The sequence below is a fragment of the Neovison vison genome, chromosome 7 (assembly GCF_020171115.1).
Source record: "Neovison vison isolate M4711 chromosome 7, ASM_NN_V1, whole genome shotgun sequence".
NCBI classification, from domain to species: domain Eukaryota; kingdom Metazoa; phylum Chordata; class Mammalia; order Carnivora; family Mustelidae; genus Neogale; species Neogale vison.
In genome coordinates, this window is record NC_058097.1 from 40,334,554 (window position 1) to 40,359,581 (window position 25,028).

At 48.0% G+C, this 25,028-nt stretch overlaps 1 protein-coding gene across 2 annotated transcripts in view; it reads right to left on the reverse strand.

Moving 5' to 3' along the window:
* Nucleotides 1-963: 963 nt before the first annotated feature.
* RHPN2 (rhophilin Rho GTPase binding protein 2) overlaps nucleotides 964-25,028 on the reverse strand; it is a 58,965-nt gene continuing 34,900 nt past the window's right edge. For both annotated transcript variants that reach the window (XM_044256265.1, XM_044256264.1), the window contains exons 5-15: nucleotides 21,475-21,552; nucleotides 20,948-21,072; nucleotides 18,932-19,098; nucleotides 16,175-16,362; nucleotides 15,615-15,771; nucleotides 13,773-13,892; nucleotides 11,782-11,976; nucleotides 9,325-9,401; nucleotides 7,732-7,878; nucleotides 7,301-7,456; nucleotides 964-2,332 (exon numbers count right to left, since the gene is read on the reverse strand). In XM_044256265.1, coding sequence (XP_044112200.1) covers nucleotides 2,072-2,332; nucleotides 7,301-7,456; nucleotides 7,732-7,878; nucleotides 9,325-9,401; nucleotides 11,782-11,976; nucleotides 13,773-13,892; nucleotides 15,615-15,771; nucleotides 16,175-16,362; nucleotides 18,932-19,098; nucleotides 20,948-21,072; nucleotides 21,475-21,552 — 1,671 coding nt within the window. In that variant the 3' untranslated portion in view covers nucleotides 964-2,071. The remainder of the gene's footprint in view (nucleotides 2,333-7,300; nucleotides 7,457-7,731; nucleotides 7,879-9,324; nucleotides 9,402-11,781; nucleotides 11,977-13,772; nucleotides 13,893-15,614; nucleotides 15,772-16,174; nucleotides 16,363-18,931; nucleotides 19,099-20,947; nucleotides 21,073-21,474; nucleotides 21,553-25,028) is intronic.

Genomic DNA, 25,028 nt, shown 5'->3' on the forward strand with positions numbered 1-25,028 from the left:
AAGCCAGTGTATACGCAGGAGGAAAAGAATGTGTTTGACAGCGTATACCCCAACAGGAGGCAAATCTGTAGGAAAATGGCAGGGCAGACGCATCCACAGAGGAGAGCCCGGGGTGGGGATGAAAGGGTACAATCGGCTGCTAAAAAAAGACATGCACTTAGCCACTCTGAGCAGCAGAATGGAGGTTCCTCAACAAGTTGAAAATAGAGCTACCCAGCAATCGGGCATTTACCCCAAAGATACAATGTAGTGATCCGAAGGGGCACCTGTACCCCAATGTTTATAGCAGCAACGTCCACAATCGCCAAACTATGGAAAGACCCCAGATGTCTATCGACAGATGAATGGATAAAGAAAAGGAGGTATATATACATAATGGAATACTACTCAGCCGTTAAAAAAAATGAAATCTTGCCATTTACAACAACATGGATAGAACTAGAGTATTATGCTAAGTGAAATATGTCAATCAGAAAAAGAATTATATGATCTCATTAGTGTGTGGAATTTAAGAAACAAAACAGGATCACAGAGGAAGAGGAAAAAAAAATCAAATAGGGAGACAAACCATAACAGACTTAATCATAGGAAACAGGGTTGCTGGAGGAGAGGGGGTGGAGGGATAGGGTAACTGGGTGATAGACACCAAGGGCATGTGATGTAATGAGCACTGGGTATCATATAAGATTGAGGAATCCCTGACCTTTACCTCTGAAACTAATACATTACATGTTAATTAACTGAATTTAAATGAAAAACATAAATGCACTTAAAGATGCCACATTTTCAAAGATACTAAGATAACTTAAAACTTCTGTAAGTCCTGTTTTATGAAATGTTAGTCATAAAAACCAAAGCATAAGAACATTTTGTGCATTAGGGTAGGAACAATTTGAAAGAGCAGTGAAATAAGTGCAAAAAAGTAAAAAAAAAAAAAAAAACAAAAAAAAAAAAAACAGAACATCAACACAGGCAAATGAATGTTTATTTAAATATTTATACAAAAATGTCCCTAACAGCAGTGGATACACTTCCCCCAAATGTGGTTGCTTCCCTTTTGATATTGCACACTAGAAAATATTTATGTTCTTGTTAATTCTCAAAAATAGAGTACGATGCTTTTTTTTTTTTTTTTTAAGCTATGTAACTTGTACTATGTCAACTGTGAATCTTACTAGAATCACAGCATCATCCAACTTATGGCAAGAGAAACTGACAGGTAAGAAAGTCACTTTAAAAAGTCAGAGCTTTAAACTAGAATCACTTATATCTTACCTTATAAAATGTCTCTAACTCATCTTAAAGACTCTTAAGATATATAATTACGTATTTTCTACTTGAAACAAAAACGTTTTGAGTATCAAACAGCATATCGTCTACCTTGTAGATAGTGTCCTCATCTAACACTGCCACTGTGTTAGCAACTTGTAAATGACGTCAGACTAGAAGCAACACGGCTCCTAAATTGTGTGTGGTTTGTTTTGTTTTATTTTTATCTGGTAAGTTATGACAAATTTGGCACTAGACTTTATCTGGAAATAGCATTCATGTTATGTAGAAATCATCATAAAATCTTAACATTTTAGGTTCATGAATTCCCCTTAGAAAGTAGCTCTTCGGAACATTTCTTAGTAATACTAACTTAGTAATATAACTAAACCGTTACAGTCCCTTGAGCTGTCTTAATTGGGGGTCATGAATTCTGAATTAAGGAATGATCTATTACCCAAGGCTAGAAATGATTATAAGTAGGACCAACAGAGGTAACCCTATTTAATTCTGATAGTAACTACAAATTGTTACTGTAGCCGTTAAAAATTTAAGCCCTATTTTCAACACCATCCTATTTACAATACTTTATATAATAAATAACTTGCAGCAACATGGTGACACTCCCCGGATTTCTTGAGGTTTCTTATTACTTTCATTCACGAAGACCTACCAATCGTGAGTTTACCCAGTGAGAAAATGGGATTTGCGAATGTTGAGAAATATCCCATTGTGGCACAAATATGAAGGCCGGGTCAGCACCGGAGACATCTGGGGCCTGGACGTTTTTTGTTTCCTCACATTAGTACAAAGAACTGTCGGAGTTGAGAAGGCTGAAAGGAGAGGGGAGCTTCTTCTTGACTTGAGGCCTCGCAACCCCAACTGACGGGAGGCACAAGGTGCTGGCTGACTTCTGTCTGTTCTTGTTGGTGCCCCAACTCAAAAAAGAAAGCTTCTTCGAGATTTTCTTGGTTTTATCAGTTTTATCATCATCACCTATGGCCAGGCAGATCATGGAGTAGGTTTTCTGCATTCCCACAGAGTACGTTGCACACTTACTATGCTGCACATGGGAAAGAAGAAAAATGGTGTTAGAAGTCCTCAGGATCATTGATAAGTGACTGCAAGGTCTGAGGCTCGCATTCTCCACTTACAGCATCCTTTTAAAAATAAAGTTGATAAAATTCTGGAACTCGGGTGATGTAATGCTTTCATAGAATTAGGTTCTTGGGGCAGCTGCGTGGCTCAGTGGGTTAAAGCCTCTGCCTTCGGCTCAGGTCATGATCCCAAGGTCCTGGATGGAGCCCCATATAGGGCTCTCTGCTCAGCAGGGAGCCTGCTTTCCTCTCTCTCTCTGCCTGCCTCTCTGCCTACTTGTGATCTCTGTCTGTCAAATAAATAAATACTTAAAAAAAAAAAAAAAGAATTAGGTTCTTAAAAACAAAGCTTTTAGGGAATAGGCTCATTTTAGGCCAGGGACCACTACTCATTTTTTAAGGTAATAATTCTATTTGTAAAAGTAATATTCATGCTCAACAATATGAAAATACATATACTGAACAGTAGTGTCCCTTGTACCTTGATTTCCAGACCTTTCCCCTGAAGTAACCATGATTTCTGTTCAGAACTTTCTCATCTTCCCCAGCTGAAACTCTGTGCCCAGTAAGCACTATTATTAACTTTTAAAAGATTGTGGGGGGTTCAAATAGGAAACCTGCAGATACTTTTTTTCTGGAACCTTCCATGTGGGTTATCCCCAGCTTCCAGTGTTTGCCTAACATTGGAATTGCTTTGTTCACCAAATGTTTACTGAACACCTACTATGTTCCAGGCACCAAAACCGGCCTTTAAATATACGTACCACGTATCTAAAGTGGCAGGGGATGATATTCGTAATAGAAATCAAGGAATTCGAGAGGTGGGACAATAAAGAAGGTGTATTCACTCTAAATTGTCCCTTTGGAGGCTGGCTGCTTTGGATGAAGATGCCCCTTCCTTTTCTATAAAACTGCCATTTACTCCCACCATACTCTACAGGACAGGCATGTGCACTCCCATTAAAAACAATAATAAACAGTCCTAAGTGTTGATTTCATGCCTGCAAACATCTTTCAATCTTCACCTGCTCAAAGTCCATTATGCATCTTTATGAGCACTTCCTTACAAATACCCTCGATCCTCTCCAGTATTTCAACCAGCCAATGCCAAGTCTAATTAAAACTCCACCCTCTGCCTCCCCCCAGGCCCGCACCCAAAGGGCTGCACGTTACTGGGGGATATTTGCCAAACTGACTGGACTGCCTCGGAACTCTAACCCCGACCCCAAACCTGTATCAGGCACCTCTTTACCTGGCACTCCTAATGTTATCCTAGCAAATCCATTCCTTCTCTCCTGGATGTCTCTCGAAGCCCCACACATGTCCTCCTGATAGCACTGTGCTATACTTTCCCTATGTCCCCCTCCCAGCTCACACCCTCGTGTCTGTCCCCTTCCTGCCATTCCCTTTTTTTTCTAGTCCTCAAGCACCATGCTCCCCACTACCCATTCTCCAAATATTCCTGAGGCACTCCTCCGACTCACTGCAATAGGGAGCCCAGCTCTCTTCCCATTTTGTACAAACGAGGAAACAATACTACTAGGGAGGGTATTAACTTGCTGAAGGACACACAGCTTAATTCTCAGAAGGCAGGGCCCAATTCTCAGCCTAGGGTCCCTCAGTTATATCAGCAGAATTCCAAATGCGCTCCATGGAGGAGTGCCCACCGCAATCCAAAGTGTGGAGTAGCAGATAAGCCATTCAGCCAGGACCCTGGGCTTTATTCTCAGTTTCGTTTGGAGCAAAGGTCCAGCAGTTAAAATACTGCTCAGCTGCCACAGTCTAAGACCTCGCTGGGTGAAAACAATAATCTTATCATGGTTATTGTTATACCTCTCCTGAAGGACACATCCCATGGTAGGCACCCCCTTCCCATCTTCCTGTGGCTCAGAGCCAGTCCCTGACACCCAAGGTCACCACGAATAGCAAAGCCAGGATTCCTTTCCAGACAGTCTGAGTCTAGAAAGTCTTGCTTTCTACCCCTACCTCAGCTCCTTCACAGGCCTGGCTCACAGTTACTACAAGATAGAAAGAATAAGGCTTTCTCCTTGTAAAGCCACACCTTGTGCTGGGCAACACACACGTGCGCACACACACGCCCCAGCCCTCTAGTGCTGAGCCCAGCTCTTTTACTTATCCTGCCTTTGGACAAATTTCTTTTGCTTTTGGTTGGAACCCTGATCCCTTGCCCACCAATTCCATACATTCTGCCCCTAAGAATTCCATTTCTCAATGATCCCTTCCTCCTCGATGCTCCAGGAGTCCAACTTCATCTTCTTTAGCTTTTTAATGGAGCTAAAATTCACATACCTTAAAATTCACCACCTTAATACTACTCCGTGGTTTTGAGTCTATTCTGAGTTGTGCAAACACCACCACCACCTAATTTCAAAACAGTTCCTTCCCCTCCAAAAACCAACCCTGAACTCATCAGCAGCGACCCCCCCCCCAATTCCCTGACCCCCAGCCCCTGGCAACCACTACTCTACGTTGTGCTTCTGTGGATTAGCCTGTTCTGGACATTTCTTATCAAAGCACTCATACGATCCATTCCCTATCTAGCCCTCTCTCATCAGAGTTCTGTTTCCATCTCTCCATGAAAAGTGTCTTTTTGTCCTGCTGCCAAATACAACGAACACAACTCCACCTCTTAACTGTATTCTACACAACCAACCATTTTCCCTTGGCAGGATTTTCTTCTCTCGATTCCAGAAGCTTCTTTCTATCCCCTCTCTCTGAATGCCACTCCGCAACTTCCTTTGTGCCTATTTCTCCACCTCCAGATGCTTGTGGTGTCTCAAGGTTGAGTCCTTGACCTTCAGCCCCTTGTGGGTAACATCATTTACTCTCTTCACAGTTTTAAATAGCATCTCTGTGTTGGTGAGTCTCTGATATTTATTTCTAACTCTGACTTCTCCCTTGAACTGAAGATGTGGACATCCAGCTGCCTACTGCACACCACATCTAGATGTCTCTAGCATCACGTAAGATATTCATGGTATAACCGTTTCCTCTCTCCTCTCCCTCCCTCGCTTCTGGCCTCTTCCTCATCATTACGAAAAATGGTGCCTTGGTTCAAGCCCAAGCCTGGGGAGTCATTTTTCTCTCCACTGTGTTTTTTACACAAATCATCTAGAAATCCCTGTAGACCCCTCTCTACCTTGGCCGTCACCCACCCTAATGGAAGCTGCTAAGCTCGCTGGCCGGGACACCTGCTCTAGCCAGCTCCCGCTGCCACCAGCCAGCCAGCCTCACCAGGCAACACGTGAGACGTCCTTCTGAACCAAGGATCCCCTTCTCCAGAGGCTCCACGGCTTCCAAGCTCCCAGAGCTCCCACGGCTGCCAGCGAGGCCCTGCCTCCCTCCCACTGCATTTCCTGCCGCTCCCTCCCTGTCGCCCTGTTCCAGCTCAAAGAACCCTTTCAGATCCTCCTGCAGAAGCTTCTTCCTGCTCCAGGGACCCTTTGCACCTGTTGGGTCTCCCCCCCCACCCCAGGGTGCTCCTCAGAGTGCCTCCTTAGATGGCGGGATGGTCCCTATCACCTGTGTCTCGGCACAAGCCCTCTCTAGAGGAGCCTTTCCCACCTCTGGACGTTCTGTCACGTGGCACGCTGTATTTTCAGAATCACGACCGGCAGGGACAGCATCCGACCAGCTCGGCCATAGCGCTGACCCCAAGGGAGGGCCTGACACACATGGGATGCTCTGTCACTATCTGCTGAATGACTACTATCATGAAGGGAAGTGTCTAAGGTCCATAAGGAACCGCGACCAAGTGTGGGAGGGGACATGCACAATGATCGTCCCACCTGGGGAGAAAAAAGGGTCTAACTGTGCACATGAACTTGCACAGGTACCAGGCACTTCCCGAGATCTCCCAGGGAACAGCTAACGCTGTCTCTGCTGTGTGGACAGGGGCTTCCGCATGTCATCTCAAGCCCTTCTCTACCACTTCAGTATTTTTAATTTTTTTTTTTTTTTTTTGGGGACTGTGAACATGTATGACTTTTGCAATAAAAAAAAGAACTTAGGGCGCCTGGGTGGCTCAGTGGGTTAAGCCACTGCCTTCGGCTCAGGTCATGATCTCAGGGTCCTGGGATTGAGTCCCGCATCGGGCTCTCTGCTCAGCAGGGAGCCTGCTTCCCTCTCCCTCTCTCTGCCTGCCTCTCCGTCTACTTGTGATTTCTCTCTGTCAAATAAATAAATAAAATCTTAAAAAAAAAAAAAAAAAGAACTTAATCAGGCAGTGCCTGGGTGTGTCAGTTTGTTGAGCAACTGACTCTTGGTTTTCACTCAGGTCATGATCCCAGGGTCATGAGATCGAGCCCCGTGTCTGGCTCATGCTCAGTGGGGAGTCTGCTTGAGATTCTCTACCTCTCCCTCACACACGCTCTCCCTCTCCCAAATAAATCAATCTTTAGGGGTGCCTGGGTGGCTCAGTGGGTTAAGCGTCTGCCTTCAGTTCAGGTCATGATCCTGGGGTCCTGGGATCGAGCCCTGCATCGGGCTCCCTGTTCAGCAGGCAGTCTGCTTCTCCCTCTGCTCCTCCCCCATGCCCATGCTTGTGTGCGCTCTCTCTCTTTCACTTTCTCAAATCAAGTCTTTTTTAATAAATAAATAAAATATTTTTTAAAAACTTAATCAGAAAAATAAACCAGCTGGTTCCTTCATCTACAGCATTTTTTACAAAGTTTTTCAATGATCTCTGGGCTAACATGAGCACGTTCCAACAAGGACACTGTCACCTTCCTCTTGGTCTAGACAAGTAGTATAGAAAATGGACTGCTGGTCAACCCCCTGGCCCAGTGTCAGGAGTCCAGTGGTCAGATCACCAACACAGGTAGGAGGCGCAGGGCCAAGCACACCCCTGGGGCTGGGCTCAGGCCAGCCTCGCCCTGCATGGCTGTTTTTCCCACCAGGCTATCAGCGCTCACCATAGAGGAGGTGAAGTCCAGCAGGCTCACGACCTTCATGTCCACGCCATCCTGGCCACAGGCCTTCAGCAGCCTCATGACCTCGCTCACTGTCAGCCACTTGCAATCCACGTCTTGAATGGAAACGATATAATCCCCTTCCTTGGCCCCTGCCAGCTACAAACGGAGGATTTACAGGAAGGTCAGTGTTCCGTTCCTTCTCATCCGTGGATCAGTTCCCAAGTACACAAACAAAATCCACAGCGTGCGTGAATCCTTTGCTCTCTAAACAGGTAGCACATGCGAGAGGCCTTTCACATAGTCAGACCCTTCACACAAAGGAACCCTAAATCCATTCACACACCCAGCTAGATTGGGTTGGCCATCACTCTTGGCGTGTGACTGGTCTGACCCGCGAGCCCTGCTCCCAGTCTAGAGAGGCGCACGCTTACCGCAGCGGAGCAGTGAGGATCCAGGAAGTGGACTTGAACGGGGGAGTTTCCTCTCAAGGTGAACCCCAAGTCCCCTTCTTCGGCAGTGAAGTGAATGCTTCGAGGAGGTGTCCATCTCTTGTTAGCCGAAAACACTGACAGGGGGCCCTTTGGAACAGAGCATCATTAGGTAAGTGAAGGCTGAATCGGGCACTAGAAAGCTATAGGAAATGTCACCCTGTCATCCTCCCAGATGTCACTCAGCCTTGTTCAAGACCAGTGACATCATCAGGGATAATACGTGCCACAGCAGTCATCCAAGGATATTAACTGCCATTTTCTCTAAAATAGTCAATGTATTTTCTAGAAAATATTTGTTTTAAAAAACATATTTTTATTTATTTGACGAAAGAGAGAGCAAAAGCAGAGAGAGTGGGAGAGGGAGAAGCAGGCTCTCCATTGGGTGGAGAGTGCAGTGCTGGGCTCAATCCCAGGACCCTGGGATCATGACCTGAGCTGAAGGCAGACACTTAACCCACTGAGCCACCCGGGCACCCCAAGAAAATGTTCTTTAAAAAAATCATCTTAGGGGGCACCTAGGTGGCTCAGTGGGTTAAGCCTCTGCCTTCGGCTCAGGTCATGATCCCAGAGTCCTGGGATCGAGCCCCGCATCGGGCTCTCTGCTCAGTGGGGAGCCTGCTTCCCTTCCTCTCTCTCTGCCTGCCTCTCTGCTTACTTGTGATCTCTGTCAAGTGAATAAATAAAATCTTTAAAAAAAAGGAAAAAAAATCATCTTAGGGGCGTCTGGGTGGCTCAGTTGGTTGAGTGTTCAATTCTTGATTTCAGCTCAGGTCATGAGCTCATGGTCCTGGAATTGAGTCCCGTGACAGGCTCTACACTCACCATGGGTCTGTTTATCCTTTTCCCTCTGTTTCTCCCCCTGCTCCTACGCACACACTCTCTCTTCTCTCTCAAATGAATAAAACCTTGGGGCGCCTGGGTGGCTCAGGTCATGATCTCAGCATCTAGGGATCGAGCCCCACATTGAGCTCCCTGCTTGGTGGGGAGCCTGCTTCTCCTTCTCCCTCTGTGGCTCCCCCTGTTTGTGCTCTCTTGCTCTCTCAAATAAATATATAAATAAATAAATAAATAAATAAATAAAATCTTTTGGAAAATCATCTCAATGAAAATTGTATAAAGCCTCTCTAATTTAAAAAGTCTAATGTTATCGGGGCACCTGAGTGACTCAGCTGGTTAAGAGTCTGACTCTTCATCTCTTGGCTCAGGTCTTGATCTCAAAATCATGTGTTGGGCTCCACAATGGGCATGGAGCCTACTTTAAAAAAAATAAAAATCTAGAATGGCCTCTGCCTTTGGCTCAGGTCATGATCTCAGGGTTCTGGGATCAAGTCCCACATCGGGCTCTCTGCTCAGTGGGGAGCCTGCTTCCTCCTCCTCTCTCTCTCTCTGCCTGCCTCTGTGCCTATTTGTGATCTCTCTCTGTCAAATAAATAAATAAAATCTTTTTTAAAAAAATCTAAAAATAGCCTTTTATATATTTGCAATTTATATGAGATGTACCCTTGGGTCACTAGGAAATAAGCACTCACATACCAGCTTCTGGAAGAAGTCGGTCACTGTCACCTTGGAGAACTGTGGCAATATGATTTCAACCTCTTGCTCAGTTTTAGCTGGAAAAAAATATTAAAAGGGAAAGGGTAAATGTTTCTGTAACTGAAAGTGATCCTTGAAAACCCAAATCTAGGGCTTCTTGCTGAAGGGAAGAGAAGAAGACCTTTCTCCTGGTCTCTTGGCCTTCCTCTTGGTATAGACAAGTAGTACAGAAGATGGACTGCTGGTCAACCCCTGGCCCAGGGTCACCTGTACGTTCCATCTGGGCACCTACCATGAGCCGTACCTTGCTCTGGGGCTGGGACAGAGTAGTGACAATTAGACACAGCCCCCGCCTTCAAGGAGAGTATGTATATTCTAGCAGACTTTCTTTGGTACTCATGAAACCCAACTGAGAAGTCACCTACATTTCAAGTGTGGCTATCACAGGAGAAGTATTGTGTCTCTCAGCACACCGTCCTGGGTAAGATGAGCTTCCCTGTCTTATCATTCATGTGTGAGATGAGGATTTTAGCAGGATGTCAGTTTGCCAAGTTGTGTCCACTGAGAGCTTTAATCTCCACCATCTTATTCACGGGAGGCTCAAGCCCAACCTTACCACAAGGCTAGTCAGCTCCTAACATAGGATCCCCAAGCAAGCTAAGTATACAAGAAGAACAGTATAAAAAGAAAATCTGAGGAAATCTGGGGAAGAAGCCTGGTTCTGCCAAGGTAGAACACAGCTCTCTACTTACAGGATGGCCCTGTGGCTTCTTACAAGCTGCCTGACACAGTGTTAGGCGCAAACCGGGTGCCCATCGATTACCAGAGTGGCCTGGACAGCCTTATCAGGAGCTACATTCCCCACCTCTATGGAGGTCGTGTCTCATCTCGTGGCCAAAGAGCACACTGTATGGGCAAAGGGGCCAAGGAGAGGGCCAGTATCCATGAAAGAAAATCACGGAGTGCCATTCCTGCCTTCACCTACCAGCTTGGTCACCCAGTGCAAAGAATATGGTTTCCCTAAACCTTTACTGTGTCCTCTTTAAGATGAGGGCAATCCTAGTCCCCTATAGAACCGGAGGGAGAGCTGAATAAGATTCTGTATACATAGGGTGCTTAATATTGTGCCTGGCAGACCTCAAATGCTCAGTAGGTATCAGCCAGGATTACCACAGACAAGCCCAGGGCGCCATCTTGAGCAGGGCTCTGTCTCTAGTCCCTGGAAACTGAGGTGGAACTTCAGAGACAGAGGTGTAGGAAGTGGGGTGGAAGGAGCTACGGACAAAGGGGATTACCTTGATTGAGCCACCCCCCCTTCCCTTAACTGTGAAGTTGCCTCTCAGAGAGGCCCCTCAACTCCTACCTCCTGGGACAGAACCCTCAGCCCCCTCCCCAATCCTGTTCACCTCCATCTTCCCAAAGCCAGGACGTAATTAACGTCTTGGAAATGCCTAGAAAGAGCTGGTGGTGCATGATGTCACTTGTACGTGGAATGTGAGACAGTCAAGCTCATAGAAGCAGACAGCAGAATGGTGCAGTGACAATGGGGGTAGGGAATGAGGCAATGTTGGTCAAAGGTACAAAGGTTCAGTCGTGCAAGATGAATGAGTTCTAGAGATCCAACACACAGCACGGTGACTACAGTTAACAATACTATATTGTCTATTTGAAATTGCCAAGAGGACAGATCTCAAGTGTTCTCGCCACACACACGCACACGTGATAAACACGGGTTTGAAGGATTCTCACTGCCAAGGTAAAGATTTACCCACATCCCCCAGCTCCACTCTCTCCGTGGAAAATTGACTTTTCATTTCATAATAAAAGTAAGGTTTGTCCTAAAAAAAAGAAAGAAGGGAAATGTTGGTGCTGAAGGAAGGAGAGAATGGGAAAAGGGCAGACATAGGGGAAGGGATAAGGAAGGGTTTGGCTCTAAAACCACGGAGGGGGGGTGTGGTGGGAGGGTGGGGGGGAGTGTGTAGGGGGGCAATGGAGGGGGGAAGGCTGACACAGCAGAACACATTCCCAAAGGCAGACACAATCCGGTGGGGGGGGGGCATAGCAGAAGCATCAAGGCCAAGTTAGCTTCTGAGGTCTCCTGACTAGAGGTGACGGCCAGAGCCCCAGGGAGGTTATGAGACTTTAAGGAAGGGCATCTAGGAGGAGGCAAACCAGCAAAAGTAGACCTCCAACAACGCCAGGAGCAACAACAGTCAGCAAAGAGGGTGCTGAGGGAGGCGGGGACAGAAACAAAGCAGCAGAGCACCCTGACACGGGGGGTCGGTCACAGGCTACCAGGAGGTCACCAAGGACAAAGACCATAAAGAAATCCCTGCACCGAGTGAGCAGAGAGGTAACTCAGGGTCTGGCCAAGCCTTCCCAGAGGAGTGGACCAAGGCTGCGCCCCCAGAGTAACGGGGACGCCCTATGCACCCGCCAGTCTCCCAGGTCACTCACAGACAATGTCGGGAGCTTCGATCAAGTCCAGCAGGTCATCGTCCTCCCGGAGCTGCGCGTCCTTGAGCTGGGAGCGCCGGTGCGCGGCGGACAGCACCTCCTGCAGCACCTCGATGTTACGAAGCTTCTTACACAGGCTGGCCTCCCTCACAGACTCCTCGTGAAGCGCCACGGCTCGGCGCACGTGCGACTTGCCTGCCCCCAGAAAGCCGACCCCACGTGACACGGTGCCCCCATCTCGGGCAGTGCAAGTCCCTCGGGGTGAGCCCAGGTGCCCAAGGACCGGCCCAGAGGGGTGGACCCTGTCCTTCCTGAAGGATCTGCCTGAACAGCCCAAGTCCCTCTTAAATCCATGTGAGATAGGCTCACTCGGGCCTATAAAGCGTTCATTCAGCAAATAGTTACCCAGTGTTCTGGGCACTAGAGGTGAAGCAATGAACAAAAACTAGCCTCTGTCGCCATGGAGTTTATGTGCTGGTGTTGAAGACAGATCATTAACAAGCTAAGAAATCGGTCATGGATCAGGGTGTAAGATTAGGGACAGAAATAAAGCAGGGCAGGTAGCAGATCTAGCAAAAGAAGACTGGGAACAGAAAGTTGCTCTTTTAATGATGGGCGATCCAGGAAGGACTTCTTTTTTTTTTTTTTTTAAGATTTTTTTCTTTATTTATTTGTCAGGAATAGAGGGAGAGAGAGCGAGTGAGCACAGGCAGACAGAGAGACAGGCAGAGACAGAGGGAGAAGCAGGCTCCCTGCCGAGCAAGGAGCCCGATGTGGGACTCGATCCCAGGACGCTGGGATCATGACCTGAGCCGAAGGCAGCCGACTGAGCCACCCAGGCGTCCCCAGGAAGGACTTCTTGAAGGTAACTTCAAGAAGGGCTCCTTCAGAGCCCTGAAGGAGGTAAGGAAGCAGCCACAAGGATATCTGACAGAAGGGCACTCCTGAAAGATGGAACAGCAAGTGCAAAGGCCCCGGGGCAGGAGTATGCTTGTACATTCCAGGGTTACTAGGAGCTTAGGGCTGGAGTCAGAGGGAGTGAGGCCTGGAGTGAAAGGCAGGGAATGAGGCCAGAGAGGAGCAGGAGCCAGACATGTCACCCACCTTACAAATGTAGGGTGACAGTTTCTGTCCCTACTCTGAGTGCGATGGGAGCCCATTAGGATGTGAGCAGAAGACTGATGTGACGTGACCCATGGGAACTGAGTATGAAGAAATAAAGAGGAAAGCAGGAGGACCAGTTACGAGCCGTGTGACCGCTCTGGGCCTGTTTCCTTAACTGCAAAATGGGGATCATATTATGTGTATCTCATAGGGTTGTGTGAGACTGAAGGCAGTCAACGTGTGTTAGGTAAGCACTGCGTCCATGTGGCTTAGTCCAGGAGGTAGGTTAAGTAGTAGTTGGATATGGGACGTGTTGTCTAGGTAGAGTCAACAGGATTTGCCCATCACATGTGGGGTGAGAAAGAAGGCTGAAGGCAGGTGACTCCTGGGTTCCTGGCCTATACACCCCTAGGCTGGAGTTGCCATCGGTGAGAAGGGGAAGTGCATGGGGGTTAGGGAGCAGGTCTAGTCAGTAGAGGAATTTAGACTTGCACATGGGAAGAGATACTCTCTCTGACCCTGGCAGAAACCAAACTACCCATCACCAGTTCTTAGGTGTGACAGAAGAAAATTAACAAACGTGCCCTTCCACGTTTGGATGACCAAGGGCCATTCCCTGAACCATGAGGGCATGGGAAGGCTGCCATAGCTCTGGCTCCACTCTGGGAGGCCCGGGCCCTCAGAGAACCTGCGAGAACACAGACCCAGGGGCCTGCCGAGGCTGCAGACCACGCCCTACGGTTTCTGATCCAGAATGGTCAGGATGACCCAGGATGCCCTGCTCTCCGGGCCCTGCCTGGGGACCTGTCTGGGGCGGTCTGTGAGCAGGACCAGCTGGGCATGGAATGGGGCCCACAGAGGGAGGGAGCGGAACAGCCCAGGCATACCCAGCTGTCGGCGCTGGTGGATGTTCTTCAGCGTAGCCAAGGGTGTCAGTCCCTCCGGCATGTGGTCGTAGAGCTGGGACAGGCACTTCTCCTGATGGTCCTCATCAGCTCCCGGCTTCACTGCAGTGAGAGCCACAAGGTAAATCCCTTCTTGCGGATATGACCACAGACTCAAGACGGTGCTGCGGACCCTCAGAGAAGTCTCTTTCAACCTCCTCTAGTTGCCTTCTTTCTCCAGTTTTATAAGGCACTTGGGATACTAGGTCTCCTTTTAGCCCCTGGACACACCCCTGGCCATCTAGCTCGTAAGTCTTTTGGCACTCAGGGACAGGCGCACCCTAGAGGCTCCTGCTTTGGCTCTAAGCCCCCATTCTACCTCTTCCAACTTACCCACCTCACGGAACCTCCTAGCACAGCCCAGCCTCAAGCCTCTGGTGGCCTCCATGCCTGCACCCATCCTCCCTGGCACACGTCCCCTCTCTAGCCTCACCAGACCTCTCACCGGAAGCTCAATAATGCCAGCCTCCATTACAGAGCTCGGCTAGTGTGCTTGCTCTGGCTGTCCTTTTCCTCCTTGTTCAGCTGCAAAAGTGCTCCTCAGACTTCAAGGTCCAACTCAAATGTCACCACCTCTGAGAAGCCTTCCGTGACTACACCAAAGGAGTCCAACTGCTGCCCCAGGTATGTTGTTACCATAATTACCAAGTGGTTTATGTGACTTGTCCTGTCTATCAGACTATGCAGTAATATAGCAGTAGGCATCTACCACTTTCTGGGAGCCCACAAGATACAAGGCGCTATTTAGCTTTGCATACAGACATGTAATTTTCACAAGAGCCCTATGAGATGGGTTCTCTTCATGCCCCCATTTGACAGATGAGAAAACCAAGGCCCAGAAAATTAGGTAACTTGCCCGAGATCACACAGCTAGTAAACGGCAGAGCTGTGTTATCAACCCAGGTAGTGTGGCTCCGGAACCTGCCCATTTCATTACTGTGGGACGACCTCGATTAGAGCTCAGGACAAGAGTCCCACCTGACCTCAGATCAGAACCAAGACTAGGGTGAGGAGAACAAGACCCTCACCTTGGGCTGAAAATTTAAGAGCACCAAACACTCAGCAGTCAGGAGACAGGATAGTTTAATACAATTTTCTAAATACCAAAAGGTAAGCTTAAAAAATGCATGATGAACAGACACCAAAATTCCCCTTTGCTTCAGACTCCAATGTGGGCCCACACAGCACTGCTACTGATCTGTGGTCTTTATTTAAAATTTGGAGCACCATGGATTTTTTTGTTTGTTTAGTTTTTTTTTTTTTTTAAAGATTTTATTTATTTATTTGACAGACAGAGAGCACAAGTAGGCAGAGAAGCAGGCAGAGAGGAGGAAGCAGGCTTCCTGCTGAGCAGAGAGCCCGACGCGGGGCTCGATCCCAGGACCCTGGGATCATGACCCGAGCCAAAGGCAGCGGCTTAACCCACTGAGCCACCTGGGCGCCCCTGTTTGTTTAGTTTTGATTCATTTTAAATATCATATCCAAATGTTATCCTGAATGCTGAGTTTGGGGGCATTCCCTTAGATTCAGTGCCTAGGTGAACACCTCACGACTTCTGACCCTGGTCCAAGCCCTGGTCTTAACGCCAGGGGAGAGGTCACCGCCTTGGAGCTGTTTGCTCCAACCTGGGCAGAATTACACTCCCCCTCTTCCTCCAGAGCAGGAATGGAGAACCCCTAAATCATGTAAGCATCTCCAGGGCAAGACAGCGCTCATTCAGCATAGAATGTTCTAGGAGCACGACCCTGACCAAAGCCCCAGCGCCTCCAAGCCCACAAGCCTTACACTGGTGGTCGATGAGAAGGGTGGCCGCAAAGTAGTGGGCCAGGGCTCCGTAGTGGTGTGCCTTCACACAGGCCAAGCTGGCCCAGGAATAGGGGATGTTCTCCTTCACCGGTGCCTGGCTCATGGCGGTGTGCAGCTGCCGATAGACCTCCCCTACCTGCAACGGAAGGAATGCTGGGAAGGGGGAGCCTGCCCCAGGGGTGCTCATGCACCCAGGCTGCAGAAAAAGAGCCCTTTCTTCTATGGAGGGGCCCTGCAGGCGCCTGCTCCAGAATCTGGGAGCAGCTCCAATGTTTCCTAGTTCTTCTAGCATCAGAGTTCACAGGAAGCTCAGGCAACTGTCACGATACTGGATTTTCGGCTAAGCTGCAGATGGAATCAGTGATCCGTATCGGAAACGCCACAGCTTGCCAAGAAAATGCAGGCTCACGCTCGGTCCAGGGCAGGCACGCTGCCCAGGTCACAGGCAAGCTGCCATAGGGAGCCCCCACTGCTTCCAGGGGCCCACATCGACACATCCCGCCCACCCCCCGGAAGTCACGGGACCTCGGAGGGCTCACCTTGGCAGCCTCCTGAGCCACCTTCACCAGCACGAAGAACTCGTTCCGGATCCCAGGAAGGCAGATTTTCTCAAACACATTTTCTTGGGCTTGTGCAAGCATCATTTTGACCAGCACACTGAGCATGGCAGGACTCATGTCGTAACTCGGAGTATGAGTGAATGTCTCTTTCAGGTAATTTAAAACCCCTACAATCGGAAATTTTTTTTTTTCACATTAGACAGGGGTCGTACTGATTTCACCATGCTGCTCAAAAGCAAGGAGAAGGAGAGACGGAAAAATAAAGAACGTGTTCTGGAACGTCGTGAAAAATCTGATTCTCAGTTACCCTAAGATCCAACATTTCCCTTCTTGGGTATACTCCCCGAAGAACTGAAAGCAGATGGAAATGATGGAAACTGATACTCGTACACCCACATTCACAACAGCATGAGTCATAACAGCCAAAAGGTAGAAGCCAACCCAAATGTCCATCAACATACGCTTAAACAAAACATGTTGCGTACATACAACAGAATATTTTTCAGGCTTAAGAAGGAAGGAGATTCTGACACATGCTAAAACATGGACGCAGAGGTTACGCAAAGTGAAATATACCAGTCACGTGGGCAAATGTATGATTCTGGGAGACAAGGTATCCGGAAGAGTCAAATTCAAGGAGACGAAAAAGGAGCATGGTGGTTGCCAGGGGCAGGCGGAAGGAAGGAATACAGAGTGTTTCATGGGTACAGAGTTTCAGTCTGAAGATTGTATTTAGTTATTTATTTGAGACAAGGAGCAAGAAAGAGAGAGCGCGTGAGTGCGTAGGAGGTCGAGAAGCAGAGGGAGAGAATCTCAGACTCCACACTGAGCACAGAGCCCAACACGGGGCTCGATCCCATGACCCTGAGCTGATATGAAGAGTCGTACGCTCAACCCACCGTGCCCCCCTCAGGCACCCCACCAGTCTCAGTCCAGGCAGATGACAAAGTTCGGGTGATAGAGAATTGCCCAGCACCATGAATGTTCTTTTTTTTTTTTAAAGATTATTTATTTATTTATTTATTTGACAGAAAGAAATCACAAGTAGGCAGAGAGGCAGGCAGAGAGAGAGAGAGGGAAGCAGGCTCCCTGCTGAGCAGAGAGCCCGATGCGGGACTCGATCCCAGGACTCTGAGATCATGATCTGAGCCGAAGGCAGAGGCTTAACCCACTGAGCCACCCAGGCGCCCCACCATGAATGTTCTTAATCCCAGTGAACTGAACACTTGAAATCGGTTAAAGACGGTCATTTTCTTTCATGCATTTTAACAAAATTAAAAAAAAAAAAAAAAGATTCTTTTCTAAAATATTTACCTCCGTATCAAGCGAGAAAACCAGCCTGCTCCCTGCTTACTGCCGTCTCACCTGGGCCCCTGAGAGGCCTTCGGTACATGACCAGGCATTTAATGGAGGTGAGAGCAGGAAGCAGGCAGGGTGAGGGAAGGGTTCTCCGAGGGACACGTTCCCACCTAACACCTGAGTCAGGATGGAATTCAGGGCTTTCCCCCAGGCCCTCAGGGAAGACCAACCCAGCCACTCCAGTGGAAATTTTCCTGCTGTGCCCCTTAGCTGACTTCTTTATACGTTAGGAAAGTAACTGTCACAGGGCTGAAATCAACCAGAGGCTGAAATAAAATCTCTAACATGAATCCCATCTGACTGGTTCCTCTGGTTTTGTTGCAAAGCCCCAGATGCCCCGTGGACAGATGGCAGTGGCTGCGGGCTATTTGCTTCCCTCTGAGGTTGGCTCCCCCCCCACTTATGCTTCATATTGTCTGTGCTGCTGTCATCTTAGAGATGGGTCTCCAAGGGTCTCACACTTGCTTTAGGTTCCTTGGGAAGAAAATGAGAGCCCAGGAAAGGATGTACAGTGAAAGAAATCCACTGCCACATGGGATCTTAGCATGTTGCTTTATCCCAAGGGATCTTTTTTTTTTTTTTTTTAAGATTTTATTTCTCTATTCGTCAGAGAGAGAGAGAGAGAGGAGCAGAAGGCAGAGGGAGAAGCAGGCTCTCTGCTGAGCAGGGAGTCCGATGCGGGACTCAATCCCAGGACTCTGGGATCATGACCTGAGCCGAAGGCGGAGGCTTACCAGACTGAGCCCCCCCAGGCGCAACCCCCCCAAGAATCAGTCATTTTAACACAAGCGATTTCACAATCAGTCAAAATGACACAGCTAGGGTTCTCCATGGCCTTGCAGAGCAGAGAAGGGAATGCAGAAGGGAATGCAGTGTGAAGTCCTGTGGTCTGTGCCATGTGCCTGCTTTCCCCCAACACTCCTCACAGCAACTCTGCCAGCCACAGGTTCTGCTGCAGGAGAGCAATGCAAGACCCTCAGATACCCCAGAGCCACACACACCACTACACCCAGCCCGGGGTGGGGGTGGGGGGGCTCCAGTCCTCTCATAGGTTGCTGCTAAGTGTCACTTGACAAAAGGCTGGGCGGAGAGCTTCAGGCAGGCAAGTTTGCACGATGAGCACAACAGAAACACACAAACCGTAACATGCAGGGTCCCTCAGCCACACCCAGACCAAAGCATCAGGGCTTGAGCCCTTAAGCAATTCTCTCAGTGGTAAGATACACCAGCACTTGAAACCCGCCTGGCCCTTACAGGACTTGGGTCTTGGGGAAGCCGGGGCCTTGGGGAAGGCCCACAGACCCTCTTCCGCTGCAGTACCCAGAACCCCCCTGGTGGGGCCAGGATGCTATCCCGGCAGCCTTCCTGGAGACACACCTGCGGCTCTCTGAAAGGCATCCACTGCACCCTCTAGACCAGCCTGGGTCCGCCGATTGCACCGGGTCCCAATCTGAGTGTAGAGGGCTCCAATATTAAACAGAATGCTGGCCTTCTCCAGTAGCAGGTTCTGCTGGCTAACCGGAACCCCGGTGAGCGAGTCGTACCTATTTAAAGGAAATAGGTTTTGAGAACATAAATTATTTGGCTGGTGAAGGCCACTTTGGGGAGAAAGCGAACAAAATTCATTTCCTGAATGATAAAAGGCAAGGGTACACATGCGATGAAGCTTTCATTTCCAAGCAGGCCAATGGGCTTATCACCATCTCACGCTAAAGGAAGGCTTCTCAACCAACACGTCCTTCCAAAAGTGAATGGACAAACAAACTGCAGCAAAACCATACAGTGAAATACCATGTAGCAATAAAAAGAAATGAATTTTCGAGCTGTGAGAAGACATGCAGGAAACTTAAATGCATGGGATATCTCAGTGAAGGAAGCCAATCTGAAAAAGTCTACATACTTTATGATTCCAACTCTCTGGCATTCTGGAAAAGGCAAAACAATGGAGATACAAAGAATCAGTAGATGCCAGGGTTGAGAGGCGGGGGAGGGATCAAGAGGCGGAGCGGAGGACTGTAGGGCAGTGAGACTCCCCCATGTGATCCTATAACATGGAAATGTGTCCTTAAACATGGTCAAAACCCAGGAAGTGCCTAGCACCAGGAGTGAGACCCAGTGTCAACTATGGACTTTGGGTGATAATGTGGGAAAACATATGGGAAATCTCTTAATTTTGCTGTGAGCCTAAAACTGTTCTAAAAAATAAGGTGTATTAGAAATATGTCTTCTTGGGTGCCTGCGTGGTTCAGTCGGTTGAACGTCTGCTTTCAGCTTCAGGTCATGATCCTAGAGACCTGGGATCGGGCCCTGCATTGGGCTCCATGCTTGGTGGGGAGTCTGCTTCTCCCTCTGCTTGCTGTTTTCCTTGCTTGTGCCCTCTCGCTCTCTCTCGATCTCTGACAAATAAATAAATAAAATCTTAAAAAAAAAAAAAAATGCCTTCTCTTAGGGCATCTGGATGGCTCAGTTGATTAAGTGTCTGATTCTTGATTTCAACCTGGGTCATGATCTTGGGGTTGTGAGATCGAGCCCAAGTCAGGCTCTCTGCTAGGCGTGGAACCTGCTTAAGATTCCCTTCCTCCCTCTGCCCTCCACCCCACTCTCCCACTCCAAAATACGTGTGTGTATGTGTCCTCTCCTAAATGAAACACAGCAAATAGGATCCCCTCACTGTTCTTCCTCAAGTCTAAAAGACTCAGGATCTGTTTTAAAGTTCACCCGTCAACCAGGAGGCAGACGTGGAGATTCATCCTAATTTGACACTAAGGAGAAACCACCTTTACCCTTTCACTCTGAGTAGGCAGCTAAGGCATCTATAGCAAAAGTCATGCACCTATTCTTTCAAAAGGACAGCATTCATAGCCACCAGCAGTGATGTAATGCAGCTCGAATACAACCCAAGGCTCTTGGAATTGACTCTCCTTTCTCCTGTGCTAAGGACCCTCAGGGAAGAGGTACGGCATCTCCAAAGCATTTAAAGAGCACTAACCTTCGAAAATACCAACTCTGGAGAAGAATCAAATGCTCTGCTTACATCTACTTGTTTGCTGCCTTTGTCACTGGGACAAAACCCAACTCCCACCACCCCCACCCCTGACCCGTTCCATCTGGGACAAGAATCTTTGTTCTTGTTAATTCCACCTCAGAGCCCCCGTGTTTCCCCAACAATGAAGTGAGCACACACAAAAAACTGCCTCTTCTTCTTGGCTCCCTTGATCCGAGAAGCAAGAAGCCACAGTCTGTTGGAGACTTCTCCCCTTGGATCCCCGTCATACATAAACACGCGTTGATCTAGGCTCTCCTGGAGAAACGGGACTGCTTGAAAGAGAGGGCGCGGGATGCAGAGGAGGGCAGCAGCGGGGGCGGGGGCAGGGACCGGCCTGGGTCACCTACCATGTAAACAAGATCCCCATCTGTCGGGTGGGTGGGAAGAACCGGTTCTCCACAAACCCCAGCTGGATGAAATAGCTCATGAGCAGTTCGACCCCAGCCTCATCCCGGCTGGGTGTCCGGCAAGCCTGGAGGGAAAGGGAACGGGGGTGGGGGGGTGGGGGGAGATGAGGACCCAGCGCACGGCCACCCCAGGTGGGCACTATGCCTACAGAGCCTGGGCCCCTGCTGCTGCTACCCTGAGCATGAGGCATGGGGGAGGGGCTGGGGCAGGCTCAGGAGTCCCAGAATCCAGCCCCAGATGTGCCCAGGGCGTGTCTGTCCCCCCCCACCCCCTCACCCCCCATGGTGGCCAGGTTTTAAGGATGGTTTTGAAAGTGCCTTCCTATCACCTCCAACCACCTGTGATTCTGTAATAGGACGTTCTGAAGTCCTAGCAAACTCTGGCGGCCTCCCCTCCCTTCCACTCCCCTCCCTCCCCTCCCTTCCACTCCCCTGCCCTCCCCTCCCCACTGCACACAACACCTCACCTGTCTCAGATCCATCAAATCTGCTATTTCGTCTTCATACAGGTAGCTATCCTCACTGTAATGCTCCAGGATAAAATCCTGCAAGCAAAAGGAGATGAGATCCTGTAAGGCGTCAGTGCAAACCATAAACAGGTCAAACAGGAATGTCTAATGTGTCCCCCCTTCCCTGGTTTAAAAATACATGTAGAATTCATACAACCAGGAGATTACATGCTACAGTGACTTTCTGGGTGGTGGGATTTATTTTCTGAACCACATGCACATTTAAAAACGTTCCTTTTGTTGCTTCAGTTAAAAGGAAAGTGGAAGTTGTTTTGTTCGTATTTTAAAACACATTTGTCGGGGGGCCTGGCTGGCTCAGTTGGTGGAGCAGCCAACCTTGATCTTGGGGTCATGAGTTCAAGCCCCATCTTGGGCATGGAGCCTACTTAAAAATAAATAAATAAAATAGGGGTGCATGGGTGGCTCAGTCGATTTAAGTGTCTGCCTTCGGCTCCAGTCATGATCTCAGGGTCCTGGGATGGAGCGCCGCATCAGGCACCCTGCTTGGCAGGAAGCCTGCCTCTCCCTCTGCCTGCTGCTCTGCCTACTTGTGCTCTTTCAAATAAATAAAATTTCTTAAATAAATAAATAAAATACAATGTCTTTACGTCACACCCAAGTGACTGTGTAAGTGACAATACGTTGAACAATTCTGGCAAACATCCCAGACGCTCCAGGGCGCTGACGTTCATCCTATGGGCTGCCTTCAGTACCTGGGCACAGGGCCTTCCCGGAAAAGGAAACCAATGTCTGGAGACTGTTGTATGGCTACTTCCCTCAGGGTCTGCGAGGAGAACCTTTGTGAGAGCAGCTTTGGGCATTTCCACAAAGGAAGCACCTGAATGAGACCCCCTAACTGGGTCCCCAGTCCAGCGTTTGACAACTCAGTGAGCTCACTCGGGCATATGGCACACACTTGCCATGTCCGGGCACTGTTCGTAGAGCCTGGGCTCCGTCAGTGAACAAAACAAAGATTTGTTCCCCCATGGAGTTTCTATTCTCACAGGGCGGCTCAGAAAGTTAAGTGATAGGCACAACAAATAAGTAAATTGGGCTGCTTGGGTGGCTCAGCCACTAAGCACCTGCCTTGGGCTTAGGTCATGATCTCAGGGTCCTGGGATGGAGTCCCACGTTGGGCTCCCTGCTTGGCGGGGAGGCCTGCTTCTCCCACTGCTCCTGCTCTGTGTCTCTCAAATAAATAAATAAATAAATAAAACTTTTTTTAAAAAGGTATTTTTAAAAAATAAGAAAATTACATCATATACCAGAAAATGGCCAGTATGATGGGGGAGAAAAAACAAAAATAAAAATAGTATAAGGGGCATTGAGTGGCTTCTTGGCTAGCATCTGCCTTACATGCTGGCTCTCCCTGGCTACCAGAAAGTGGAGGAATGACATGTTCAACTGTTTTCTCAGGGGTCTGTTAGAAGATTCTCATTACATGTTTTCTACACTAAAACCCCTCCTGCTTTTTGTATGTTCAGTGCATACACACACACACACACACACACACACACGCTCATATACCCTCGTCTCATAAAAACAGGGTTCTACTGAATATACACATTTGCTGAGCTTCTTTTTTTAAGATTTTATTTATTTGACAGAGAGACCCAGCGAGAGAGAGAACACAAGCAGGGGGAGTGGGAGAGAGAGAAGCAGGCTTCCTGCCAAGTAGAGAGCCTGATGTAGGGCTCAATCCCAGGACCCTGGGACTATGACCTGAGCCGAAGGCAGACGCTAAACCGACTGAGCCACCGAGGTGCCCCTTGCTATGTTTTTCTTTTTGAATTTGCAATGTAGCAAACATTTTCTTATGCCACAAAATAAAACATGACTTTAAGAAAACTTTTTGAAAAGATTTATCTTAGAGAAAAAGAGAGAGTGCACAAGCAGGGAGGGGATGGCGTAAGGGAGAGGGAGACTCTCCAGCAGACTCCCCACTGAGTGCAGAGCCCGACCCGGGGCTCAGTCCCACCACCTGAGCCAAATTCAGGAGTCAGACGCTTAACCAACTGAGCCCCCCAACCCCTGCTCTATAACGTGACTTTTAATGATTCTGTAATCCTCCAACATAATGCGTGTACAACTCATTTACTAAACAAATATATCGAGCGCCCACTTTGTGCCAGCTAATATGTACCATGATATTCTTTTTTTTTCTTTTTTAAGATTTTATTTATTTATTTGAGGGAGAATGAGTGAGAGAGAGCATGAGAGAGGAGAAGGTCAGAGGGAGAGGCAGACTCCCCAAGGAGCTGGGAGCCTGATGCGGGACTCGATCCTGGAAGTCCGGGATCATGACCTGAGCTGAAGGCAGTTGCTCAACCAACTGAGCCACCCAGGCGCCCTGTACCATGATATTCTTAACCTCTTCTTGCTAGACAGTGAAGTCACTTGTATGTTTCTGGGATCAGAGATAATACGACAACAGTCCCCCGCACGGACACCTCTGTTTACCTCCTCAGCACACATTTTGAGATGCCTCACTGGGCCCCAGGATATGCAAAGTTCCTTCTATTTTTCAATTTGGTCATTTTTACCCAATTTTTCCTTTCATTTTATGATGCTATCACAGATTTTCTTTATGACTTTAAAGTGCTAATGTTTGGAATCAGCTCCTCTACAAATATAAGGACCATCTGTAAAATCTGAAACCATCTTCCACTATAATTATATTAGTGAGGTTAAATCCCAGTGAAAATGATCTGGAGGGCAAAGTTCATCTAGGGTATCTACGATGACATCCCTGAAAGCAGTGTTAGGGGTCACCACTCAGGAGATGCACAAGGATGAGAGAAACTGCCTCCTTTCCAGGACAGCACATTGTTCTGTCAACTCCTGCTGTGGACACTGGCCAAAATTTTCTTAAAATCAGGAGACATATTACACTCAAAGTAAGTTTAAAAACAACTTTATGTTAACCTCATCAAAGAGAATTTTTCTAAATTCTGAATGCATTCCTAGGCTAGATTAAACATAAATATGTTTAAATATTAAATATGTTATCCTACTAAGTAGTACAATAAAAAATATCTAGCTGAGGACGCCTGGCTAGCTCAGTGGGTTAAAGCATCTGCCTTCGGCTCAGGTCATTGATCCCAGAGTCCTGGCATCGAGCCCCACATTGGGCTCTCTATTCAGCAGGGAGCCTGCTTCCCCCTCTCTCTATCTGCCTGCCTAACTACTTGTGATCTCTGTCTGTCAAATAAACAAATCAAATCTTTAAAAAAAAAAAATCTAGCTGAAACCTACTGTAAACATCAAGGATAAGACAAGGACTACATAACATAATTCTATTATACGACATAATTCTGAAGTTCTCTAGCCAACAAATTAAGACAAATATTAGAAAGGAAGAAGCAAAAATAATATATATATGTGTAATATATATGTACATATACATATATTACAAAATAATGGCGTATTTACAAAACCCAGAGCATCGACTGAAAAACTACTAAAATAATAGAAATTCAGTGAAATGGCCACAAAGTTAATAGATATAAATC